Source organism: Centropristis striata, chromosome 15 (genome assembly GCF_030273125.1).
Source record: "Centropristis striata isolate RG_2023a ecotype Rhode Island chromosome 15, C.striata_1.0, whole genome shotgun sequence".
Classification (NCBI taxonomy): Eukaryota; Metazoa; Chordata; class Actinopteri; order Perciformes; family Serranidae; genus Centropristis; species Centropristis striata.
The window spans coordinates 35420342-35432784 of record NC_081531.1 but is presented as its reverse complement, the minus strand read 5'-3'; the positions used below and the strand labels follow the sequence as shown (position 1 = coordinate 35432784).

General features: G+C 38.4%; 1 protein-coding gene across 1 annotated transcript in view; it reads left to right on the top strand.

Annotated features, from left to right (window-relative positions):
- brwd3 (bromodomain and WD repeat domain containing 3) overlaps nt 1-11113 on the top strand; it is a 37292-nt gene extending 26179 nt beyond the window's left edge. The window contains exons 32-40 of the mRNA XM_059351894.1: nt 1539-1664; nt 2599-2674; nt 3409-3459; nt 3556-3699; nt 4861-5013; nt 6328-6497; nt 7310-7398; nt 8524-8658; nt 9085-11113. Coding sequence (XP_059207877.1) covers nt 1539-1664; nt 2599-2674; nt 3409-3459; nt 3556-3699; nt 4861-5013; nt 6328-6497; nt 7310-7398; nt 8524-8658; nt 9085-9932 — 1792 coding nt within the window. The 3' untranslated portion in view covers nt 9933-11113. The remainder of the gene's footprint in view (nt 1-1538; nt 1665-2598; nt 2675-3408; nt 3460-3555; nt 3700-4860; nt 5014-6327; nt 6498-7309; nt 7399-8523; nt 8659-9084) is intronic.
- Nucleotides 11114-12443: the final 1330 nt, after the last annotated feature.

Here is a 12443-nt window from a genome sequence, read left to right as displayed (position 1 = left end):
GATGCTAAAGCAGGGGTGGGCAATTAATTTCCCCAAGAGGCCACATGACCAATACCACGAAGGTTGCAGGGGCCGGACCAAAACTCTGAACTAAATTCTGCTCAATAATCATTTAATCGATTTATAAAATACAGTAAATTATCTGGTTTTGAGATGCTACTGATAGGAATACATGTTATGATAAGACTGTTAATGTGGAGTAAATGACCTTTAGCAAGGTTCCTATTGGTGTTTTTGTGTTATATAGCTTGTTTGTATATTTTATAGGTGTTTTACAATGTTGTAATGCTTTTATTTTTAAAAGGTGCCGTCCAGTGTGAAATGGGTGCTTCTATTTTGAAAGGTAGTGACAGGAAATAACAGGTAGAACGGTAAAAATGAAAAACGAGCGGTAAATAATAACGAGTGCGTCGTAATTCATATAAAGTTGATATAAAGTATCAGAAAAGCTTCTATAGTGGCTGACAGGACACAAGGTTTATTAAAGTTTATTTTCTTCTGTCATATATATTAGTGGCTATATTTGTTGTCTTAACTATAGTAAAAGTGCTTGTTAGCTCAAGTGCTAATGCTAATGTTTGTTATTGCTCTTACGGTGGATTCACAAGGTGACGAAGGAATGTCTTATTTTTATTTTCATGGAGCTACGAATTAAAATAAATAAATTAATAAATGCTACTAAACATACATTCAAACCACAAAAACAATATAGAGCATGTATGTTATGCAGTAAACCAGTAATTTATTAACTTTTTGCAAAAAGCAATACGTGTTTTTGACAAGGTACCGAGGTAACTCGGGTAACTCAGATATACACTACTGATCAAAAGTTTTAGAACACACCAACTTTTCCAGAATTGAATTGAAAATGATGCAGTTTAATGTCTCAGTGTACTCTGAAATTAATGCACATTTGCAACATTTAAAATTCTTTATTGAGCATGATAGTGTTTTGAAAGTAAAAAAAAAGATTCAAAATCACATTTTATGTTGAACTAAAGGACTAAAAAAAGACACAAAATAACCAAAAAAAGACACCAAAAGACACAAAATGACCAAAAAAAGACAAAATGACCAAAAAAAGACACAAAATGACCAAAAAAAGACACAAAATGACCAAAAAAAGACACAAAATGACCAAAAAAAAAGACACAAACTGACTTACAAAGACATGAAAAGAATTCAAAAATGGACAAAATAGCCCAAGACTCCATAGAGTTAAGTTGTTAATCCACTTCTTGTTCCCTGAAAAAGGCCTACTTGTATAATTCTGAAATGTACGTTATATTTTACCTTTTTTTAATTTACCTCTGGCAGTTCACCACTTACCTTTGTAGCCTTTCAAGCTGTTGATTTGACTTGAACTGCTTAATTTTCAATAAAAAACTGGAAAAATTGGGGTGTTCTAAAACTTTTGACCGGTAGTGTACGTAAATCGCCTTCAAAATAAAAGCACTGCGGTTGTATTGATTTCTAATTTCCAATGCCCAGGTCTGTGCTAAAGTGTTGGTTTCTGATGTAAATCTTGTCTGATGCAGGCGGATCTCTGCATTAATGTGGGAGGTGCGCTACATTGAACACAACGCCCGCACTTTCAACGAGCCTCAGAGCCCCATTGTAGCAACTGCCAAGGTGGTGACTGACGTTCTTCTGCACTACATCGGGTAAGAAGTTACACAGTGTTTGTTCGGGGTATCACAGTTCTACAAATCCATGATTCAATTTGACTTTCAATTAAAACTTTCTTTTTTCCAGCACTGCCTGTCCTCTCCTCTCTGCTCTGTGTAAACCGCCTGCAGTTCTGTCTTCACAGTGTTGCTGAGGAGCAGAATTTAATGTTTCTAACAGGATCTAGTTATTACAAACGGTTTAAGTTTTGTTAAATTTTAAATGAGATATGTAGAATAAAATGAATTTGACAGAAATATCATGTTTGAAGCTTCGTTTTGGTTACTTTTTCAAACCAAAACCTTTGCAAATTATGATCCGTTCAAGGACTGTCGGAAATCCAAATTCCGACGATAATGCCTGCTTTTATTTTTTTATTTGTTACGTGACCGTTCTCAGCAGAATCAATGATGCCTTCACAGTGTTGCTGAGGAGCAGAATTTAATGTTTCTAACAGGATCTAGTTATTCCAAACGGTTTATTTTTATTTTTTTATTTAAATATCACAATTCAAAATTTTGTTTGGTTAATTTGTCTAGCAGAAACCTTTGTAACCTATGATCCTTTTCGAGGACTGTCAGAAAATTCAGATAATGACAATAATGCCTGTTTTTTTTACAGTTTCTTTCTACAATAAACTGTATTTTTTCCATTTGTTTCAATCCCGCCAGCGGTTCACAAGGTTAAATTACTCTCTCAGAAAGCAAAACATTTCAGTGAAGAATTTCCACTTCTGTTGGTGTTTTTCCATCTCTGACTCCAGCAGTGGGCTTGGTGTTTAAAAGGAATCCCTGATCTAGCTTTTGTTTTTGATCGTCAAATTGAAAGCTCATTTCGAGATTATGGCACGCCCAGTTCATGTTCTAGCCTCCTTATGGATGCTGGTGTAACAATAATAAAGATGTGTCTGATGTCCTCTGTTTCCTGCAGGGACCAGAGCTGCACAGACATCTTGGATCTGTACCGCAAACTGAAGTCTGAGAACGTCAGCGGAGGAGAAGCTGAGGTGAGAGAGTTGGATTTTTTTTTTTTTTTGCAGTATATTGACAGCTGTTTCTTTAGATCAGTAGTTCTCAACCTTTTTGAGTCGTGACCCCCAATTTAACATGCATGTTGTCCGTGACCCCCGCTCACTGAACACAATCTCACACGCACAGTTCAGATCACCCAAAAAAATAAACAAAATGACCAAAAAAAGACACAAATTGACCAAAAAAGACACAAAATTACCAAAAAAAGACACAAAATTACCAAAAAAAGACACAAAATTACCAAAAAAGGACACAAAATGACCAAAAAAGACACAAAATGACTAGAAAAGACACAAAATGACCCACAAAAGAAACAAAATGACCAAAAAAAGGAAACAAAATGACCAAAAAAGACACAAATTTACCACAAAATGATAAAAAAAGACACAAAATGACTAGAAAAGACACAAAATGACCAAAAAAAGACACAAAATGACCCAAAAAAGAAAAAAAATTACCAAAAAGACACAAAATGATCAAAAAAAGACACAAAATGACAAAAAAAAAGACGTTAAGTGACCAAAAAGACTAAAACACATTATCACATGAACACTTTAACACAGTGGAGACAGAGCTGACTTCCAAAATGATTTGGCGACCCCCAGAAATCATCTCGCGACCCCAATTGGGGTCCCGACCCCAAGGTTGAGAACAGCTGCTTTAGATGACTGGATTTGCTGTAAATAAACAAATCTGTGTTCCTCTGCAGGCTGATCTGGATGTGGACTCTGACACTCCAGGCACGTCTACAGGACACCGGGTAGGAGTCCTACAGTAGTCCTCCTAGGCAGTCCCAAAGGTGTTTCATCTGGTGGAGCTCCAGACTCAGTCACTTCCATCTTCTTCTCTCTTCCAGGGAGCTGACCCAAACTCCAAGAAGCGTGGTGTGGTTTTGGATGTGACTTTCTGGCGAGGTCAATGCAAAGAGCTGCTGCGTCGAATGATAACGTCACGAGATTCAGAGCCCTTCAGGCAGCCGGTGGACCTCTTTGAGTATCCGGTGAGGAGATCTGAAATAACCGCCACTCCTGTTTCTGACAACAGGAAACTCTTAGTCAGGCAGCTTAGCCAAATAAAGGGGACACGTCGGACAAAAGCACCAAATTTTTTCCACGTGCTCTCTATCACCATAGGTTTCAATTTTTGGTAGGAGCCACTTCATCAAGATTGTGGATCGGAGATGGCAGCCATATAAAGTCTATGAGAAACTCTACATCTTCCAAGCCAATTAGAAGGTCAATCTTGGTGTCAAACTATACATTTTCTGTGTCAAGGAATCATTTAAAGCTATTGAGAATATCACTAGATGATTATTTGATCAAATAGATATGTTCATTTTCACCCAGACTGGTAGGTCTTCAAGTGCTGCAGCAGGAATCCTGAGCTGAAGATGAATCTATGTTCACGGGAGAGTGCGGATTAGCTGCAATGTACACTTCTCAAAAAAAAATCAAGGGAACTCTTTAATCTCATGTCAGATCTCTAGTGATATTCTCAATAGCTTTAAATGATTCCTTGACCCAGAAAATGCATATTTTGACACCAAGATTGACCTTTTAAGTGGATTGGAAGATATATTGGTTCTCATAGACTTTATATGGGCGCCATCTCCGATCCACAATCTTGATGAAGTGGCTCCTACCAAAAATTTAAACCTATAGTGATAGAGAGCATGTGGAAAAAATGTGGTGCTTTTGTCCAGCGTGTCCCCTTTATTCTTAAATCTGGTCCTAAGCTGCCTGACTATCTTATATAACATTAGAAATGCCTGGTAGGCAGGAGAGGTCTCAAACTGCTAAACTGATAAATTAGATTTATCAATCTGTCTTTTACTATGCTTTCCTGTGTTGTATCTGCTTTGAAACGTTTAAGTGTAAAGTGTTCCTAAAGTTCACATGGTCAAGGCTCCAGGGGTCCTGTTTCTGTATTATGACCTCATTTGTTGACCTTATAGTTGCTGTGTAGTACATGCACTCTTTCCATGAAGTGGCAGGACTTTTATATATTTTATAAAAAATATATTTGTACTGTTGTCATGTTTGAAAAGACCATTTTAAGAAATAAAGTACTTAAAATAATAAAATAAATGCATGCTAAGGGTCAAGGGAAGTGTACTGAACATCTGTATATTAACATTTGTAATGAACCTTGTTTTGTTCAGGACTATCGGAACATCATTGACACTCCCATGGATCTGGCTACGGTGTCAGAGACGCTGGTTGCAGGGAATTATGAAAGCCCGATGGAGTTCGCCAAAGACGTGCGCCTCATTTTCAGCAACTCCAAAGCATACACACCCAACAAGAAATCACAGGTGAAGTAACTGGGGCTGAAAATGTACTGCAACTATGTCTGTTTTAACCCTTTGATGCACAATATGGTCTAAAGCGACCCGACAGAGTTTTTATGTTCTCTATCTTTGCAATAAATTATTTTCATCATTCAGTATTCCAGGTTTTCCTCAATTAGTTTGTTTTTGATCATCATACATCCTAATTTGTATGTTTTCCTTTATTAATTTTTGAATAAAATCCCTTTTTGTGTCACTACTCTTCTAATGCAAAACATGGGGCAAAAATGACTCATATCCATTTTTTAGCTAAGTAGCTTGTTAAGCTAACTACTTAGCTAACTTCTTGGCTAAGTATTTAGCTTAGTAGCTTGTTAAGCTAACTACTTAGCTAACTTCTTGGCTAAGTATTAAGCTAAGTAGCTTGTTAAGCTAACTACTTAGCTAACTTCTTGGCTAAGTATTAAGCTAAGTAGCTTGTTAAGCTAACTACTTAGCTAACTTCTTGGCTAAGTATTAAGCTAAGTAGCTTGTTAAGCTAACTACTTAGCTAACTTCTTGGCTAAGTATTAAGCTAAGTAGCTTGTTAAGCTAACTACTTAGCTGACTTCTTGGCTAAGTATTAAGCTAAGTAGCTTGTTAAGCTAACTACTTAGCTAACTTCTTGGCTAAGTATTAAGCTAAGTAGCTTGTTAAGCTAACTACTTAGCTAACTTCTTGGCTAAGTATTTAGCTTAGTAGCTTGTTAAGCTAACTACTTAGCTAACTTCTTGGCTAAGTATTAAGCTAAGTAGCTTGTTAAGCTAACTACTTAGCTAACTTCTTGGCTAAGTATTAAGCTAAGTAGCTTGTTAAGCTAACTACTTAGCTACCTCCTTGGCTAAGTTTTTAGCTAAGTAGCTTGCTAAGCTAAGTACTTAGCTAACTTCTTGGCTAAGTAGTTAGCTAAGTAGCTTGCTAAGCTAACTACTTAGCTAACTTCTTGGCTAAGTATTAAGCTAAGTAGCTTGTTAAGCTAACTACTTAGCTAACTTCTTGGCTAAGTAGTTAGCTTAGCAAGCTACTAAGCCAAGTAGTTAGCTATCTAATCATACAAAAACTTTTTTTCTTCATAAAGTATGAGAAGCAAAATGGAAATAATGATCTGTTGTTATCAAAAACAAGATATTTAAATAATTATTGGAATATTCAATCATAAAATAAGTTGAAATCAGAAGATAGAGTAGACCTACAGAAACACACAGCAGCATTAAATAAGATGGGAAATGAATGAGGGTAATGTTGTGCATCAAAGGGTTAAAGCTGAGTAGGTTCACTGACTTCCTTGTGTCTGTCCAGATCTACACCATGACCCTCAGCTTGTCGGCCTTCTTTGAAAAAAACATCATCGCAATCATGTCCGACCACAAGTCTGCTGTTCAGAACGAGCGGCGGACTCGTCAGAGGCTCAGCTACAGGAACAGGATGCACAACGGAGGCAGCTCCCCGCCTGCTAGCCCATCCCCCAGGTGCTCATTCACTTTTTATTATCAAATTGTCTACTTCTTTTTTTTTTTTTTTTTTTAAACTTTGTTTATTAAGTTTTTTCACAATAAAACACAGACGTACAGGAACACTCAGAACAGAATCCCCACCCCAGAAAGCGAAAACAGATATATAGATAGATAAACAACAATAATAATAATGATCAATAGATGACTCAATCTAAGACAATATAAGTTAAGTATGTTGTAAAAGGGGACATCTATAAACATAAAAAAGGAGAGAATTTTACAGGAAAACAAAACAAAAAAAACAAGCAAAAAACATTAGAAAAGTACAGTACATACTGAATAGTATTTAAGCGGGTTGTCATCTCAGCACAATGAAATCTGTGGCTGTCCTAATTAACTTGAGTCATGCAGCTCTGATTTCTCTTCCACATATTTTAGAAAAGGTTGCCAAATCTTATTGAATTTGCCAGCTGAACCTCCTAAGTGTGTGTTTTATTTTTTCCAATTTCATATAATATAAAGTACTTCTGATCCAAAGTGTGTGGCATAAATTGTCTTCTTCATTCCAATTTACACAGGGTGTCTGCAAGTGCTTTAAATTCATTGCATGTTTTACATTTAATGGATAGTTTGGAAATGTTTTATTTTGAGGTATTTATCTGTTGTCATTGCATCCAAACTACCCCTTCAACATGCACATTTCAATAAGTCCTGATCTTAAAAGCAGTTTCAAAGCCTTACGTTTAAGCAGATGAAAGCTGCAATTATATACCATCGTCAATCATTCTGAAATGTTGCTTCTTTCCTCTGTTTTTTTCCGTGTCCAGCCCAAAAGGAAAGCACAAGTCGGGGAAGGTGTCAAAGCCAAAAAAATCCCAGACCTCATCAAAGAATCGTTCTCAGAGATCACGTAAGGGTATGAACGTAATCATATGTTATTTGCCTTTTAATTCTATTATTACAAAAAAAATCAGATGTGGCTCAGTTGGTAGAGCGGTCGATCACCGATCGGAAGGTGGTTCGATCCCTGACCATGGCAGCCTACATGTCGAAGTATCCTTGAGCAAGATACTGAACCCCAAATGGCTCCTGATCCTGCATTCATCTGTGTGTGAATGAATTCCCAATGGTGGCAGGTGGCACCAGTGTGCCCTGATAGCCTCCAACACCTGTATAGTCAGGTGGCTTAGGACCAGATTTAAGAATAAAGGGGACACGCCGGACAAAAGCACCACATTTTTTCCACATGCTCTCTATCACCATAGGTTTAAATTTTTGGTAGGAGCCACTTCATCAAGATTGTGGATCGGAGATGGCACCCATATAAAGTCTATGAGAACCAATATATCTTCCAATCCACTTAGAAGGTCAATCTTGGTGTCAAAATATGCATTTTCTGGGTAAAGGAATCATTTAAAGCTATTGAGAATATCACTAGAGATCTGACATGAGATTAAAGCATTCCCTTTATTTTTTTTTGAGCAGTGTACATTGCAGCTAATCCGCTCTCTCCCGTGAACATAGATTCATTTTCAGCTCAGGATTCCTGCTGCAGCACTTGAAGACCTACCAGTCTGGGTGAAAATGAACATATCTATTTGATCAAATAATCATCTAGTGATATTCTCAATAGCTTTAAATGATTCCTTGACACAGAAAATGTAGATTTTGACACCAAGATTGACCTTCTAATTGGCTTGGAAGATATAGAGTTTCTCATAGACTTTATATGGCTGCCATCTCCGATCCACAATCTTGATGAAGTGGCTCCTACCAAAAAATTTAAACCTATGGTGATAGAGAGTATGTGGAAAAAATTTGGTGCTTTTGTCCGGCGTGTCCTCTTTATTTGGCTAAGCCGCCTGACTAGTAAGGATGTGTATTGTTCTGTGTAGCTCCACCAACTATCTCTAATTTGTATATATAATTTGTTTATATTTTTCTGTTATGAAAACAATAAAAATAAATACACAGGATGTGCTGTGAAAAGTAATATGATTGTAGTTTTGATTAATAATTAGTGGTCTGTTGTTTGTTTCAGCTCAGCAAAGCAGCAGTGTAGCAGATGAGGAAGACCTCCAGCCTTCTTCTCCAAGTTCAGGGACAAGCAGCGAGAGCAGAAACCAAGAACCGCATCGGGTGACCCGCAGCCAGTCAACTCCAGTGAAGAAGTCAGGTATGGCAAGCTATAGTTTCTAACCAAAGTTAATTGAATTTGTGAAAGTTTTGTTTTAACCCTTTTTTTACAAATCGCCAAAAATACACCATTTATCATAGAAAGAAACTGTAAAAACCAACATGATCTCACAGGAATCCGTGAAATAGCCCCAGAATCACTCAAATTTCTGTGAAACTGACACAGATTTTGCTACATCATCAAATTGTCTTATAAAATCCTTCTCTCATTATTCTGGCATTTAGCAAATAGAAATAATTTTGTTAATCCTAACGGACCTAAAACAGGAAAAGTGATTCTCTGATTTCATGTCAGACAGTGAGAAAAAAAGCATATGTGTCTTTTTATATAGTGTATGTAAACTTCTGGTTTCAACTGTATATATAAGGTTAATGTGACTTTAACATATGGTCCTCATGTCAACAGGGCACCAGCGTAGTCTGCGTCTCAGTAACGGCTCACGACAACGCCGCGGGAAAGAAGCACCGCCGTCGGGCGCCGATGATGATGATGACGACGATGAAGATGATGAGGAGGAGGAGGCGGCAGCGTCGAGATCCAACAGGTCCTCATCTGACTCATCTTCCAGCTCGTCATCATCATCTTCTTCCTCGTCGTCGTCAGACAGCGAGAACAGCTCTGAGTCTGAGATGGAGAAGTTTGTGGAGGGAGGAGATCACGACTACAGCAAAGCTCCCTGCCTCTCAGCACGCACCTCCTCCAAGGGGAAGGAGGCCGCCTCAGGAAAAAGGAGACACAAAGGAGGAGAGGACACAGCACAAAGACCTAAAAGAGCACGAGTGCAGCTGCCGGTAAAGGAGGAAGAGGAGGAGGAGGAAGAGGAGGAGGATGATGACGACGATGATGATGAAGAAGAGGAGGAGCAGGAAGAGGAGGAAGGGGAGGAGGAGCAGCAGCAGCAGCCAGTGGATGTCAGACAAGCAGAGGATGAAGGACAGGAAGAGGATGAAGAGGAAGAAGAGCCAGAGGAGGAGGAGGAACCTGAAGAAGAAGAAGAAGAGGAGGAGGAGGAGGAGGAGGAGCAGAGAGGAGCTGCAGCAGCCAGCAGTCCCAGGAGCAGCCAGTGCAGCAAGTCTCGGCGGGTCAATACACGCAACCAGGGCCGCAGGACAGTTCTGTACCGGGACGAGTCTGAGGACGACGGCCACGGGTCGAAGGAGGACCCGCTCAACCTGGGCATGTCCCGCTCAGGACGGGTCCGCCGCATGACGGAGAAGGCCCGGGTCAGCCACCTGATGGGCTGGGGCCACTGACCCCGCCCCTTTACAAACCTCAATAAAAAAACTGTCTAATATGACTTCAGGGATTTTTTTTTCTTTCTTTTTTGTACAAGTGTATATATAATATATATATATATATGGTTTTTCTTCTTATCTGAGACTGCTTATGACTCTCTAATTGATAGCTGGTGCTCATGATGTGTTGCCAAGGAGTTTTCCATCCTGGTCGACAGAGCCACTGTTCAACTCTCCAACTGGACTAACTCACCTCGGCCTTACTGCTCGCTGGAGGATCCTTTCACCATGCGGCACTGCTCCTCCTCCTCCTCCTCCTCTTCCTCGGTCTCCTGTGTGTTTCACCTCCAGTTCTAAACACTATGTCTCCTCCTCTCAACCCTCCCTTGAGTTTTCTTCCTCCTGGTCACCAAAGAAGGATGCAGAGATGCCAAAAAAATGGTGCTCATATTTAATTTCTGTTTTTTCTCTCAAAAAGTAATTTAACAAAACTTTTCATGCTCGTGGTCACTGGTTCAGTATCACTGATGTCAACTATTTTGGTACTTCCTCACAAACACAAGCCTTAGTTTTCAGAGCTCACATCGTTTAAATTTAGTACTCTCTGTGGCTCGAGTCTGTGTGGTTTGGGTACTAGCAATACATAGGGATCAGTAGAACACAGCTCCATAGTAATACTGCAGCTCCTCGTCTGACACTTTGGCGTCCATGAATGTTAAATGTTTTTCCTGCTTCCCTTTTGTTGGTGTGGACTGTTTTTTGGCTCTTCAATTCTGTCATTGGGTTAGAATCGGTTGCTTTTATTGTTTTTATTTTATTTTTTTCAGGGTAAAAAGTGATTTTCTGGGGTAAAAAAGCCACTACATCCTGTTTTGTATTTGTTGTGCTCCCTGGTGGATCAGAGCTGCATCTCTTCAAAATTGCTTCCATCAAATCTCCTCCACCCAGCATGTTTAAGGAGTCCCTGCCGTACTCTCTTACACAGAAATATTTATTTTTCCATTGTATTATACTGAGGTTACTTTAACTATTCCGTACGTTAATAGCGACAAGGAAGGTGAAATATTTGCACATTTATCTACTCCACGTGGCAGCTGAGTTATAAAGATATTCTAGAAAGAAAAATTGATTTTTGTGTAAGAATGTTTAAACTGTGCCAGCACACATCCAGTCCTTTTTGTTTAGTTTTTTTTTTTTTTTTTTAAACAAAACCTCTTTCATCCTGTGTATGGTGAAGGTCTCATCTGATGCAATCTTAATCATGCTTTCTTCTGGCCTAAAGCAAAGGTAGCAACCATGGATTAGCCCCTGATTGTGCCATTTATTCCCCCCCTTGTTTCCTGAACATCTGTGCACTGATGGGTTTGCTAGCTTCGGGTGAATCATCTGCATGCATAATTTTTTCCATAAAATACTACAATCAGGTGTTATGTTGGTGTCAAGATCACTGTGTGTAGTCTTATGAGTCATTCGTGTTTCGCGAGGAAGAGCATAAAAAATGGGTTGCATCCCCTCGTTGCAGCAGTAATGTTTACTTTAGAGCAGGAGAAATCAGGAAAGCTGACTCACAAATTGTCATTTCAACACTGGGTGCTCTAATCCGAAAACGCCTCCTCATCACTCTGCCTCTGTGCGGTCACTGAAATCAGAGCGAGGCCTCAGAGGTTATTTCGTTTTCTTTTCCTTTCTGTTTTTTGTGTTTTGTTTCTCCAGCTCAGAGTTGGGTGAGTGTCAGGTGCTCAGAGATGAAAACACACAAATCAGCATCTAGGGTGCTCCGAGCGACAGCATTAACTGGCGTCTTGAAATGATTCTGGTTGAGTGTGAGAAGACTTATGATTCATATTTTGGAATCTTATTTTCAAATAGTAGAAGGCTTTTAGTCTCGCCTCGAGTGATCAGCTTAGTTGAGGACACATTCAACAATAACGCTCTACTGTAGGTGGATTAAGATTATGTGACTGTTTTTATACACAATGTTTTGATTGTATGTGTTTTCTTTTTTTTTTTTTTTTTTAATAAAATTTGTTTCTTTAAAAATAAATGTGTTGGTTTTGGGTTTCTGTCAGTGTTTTAGCCAGCAGAGGCTTTGAATATTATATAATATATAATATAATAATATAATATAATATAATAATTTGAATAAAATACAGGCTTAATTTAGGGAGATATGGCCACAACTCCTAGTTTCTAGCACTATGGTGAAATGTTACAATGCAAAAATAAATAGGGTCATCAGAATTTCAAACTTTGATACTTTAATATTATTATAAAAACAATATTTCACACCTCTTTTGATGCAGCAGGAAAAAAGAAAAAGGTCCTCTGCTCATAAAATAGATAATTTTTTTCCTTTATTTAAATTCACCACCAGCACAATGAACACTGTTCATTTTCTTTTGTTGTTCCATCTATTAAAATCCAATTGTAGATGTGTTTTTAATTTTTTTTTTATAAAATTTGTTTCTTTAAAAATAAATGTGTTGGTTTTGGGTTTCTGTCAGTGTTTTAGCCAGCAGAGGCTTGAAG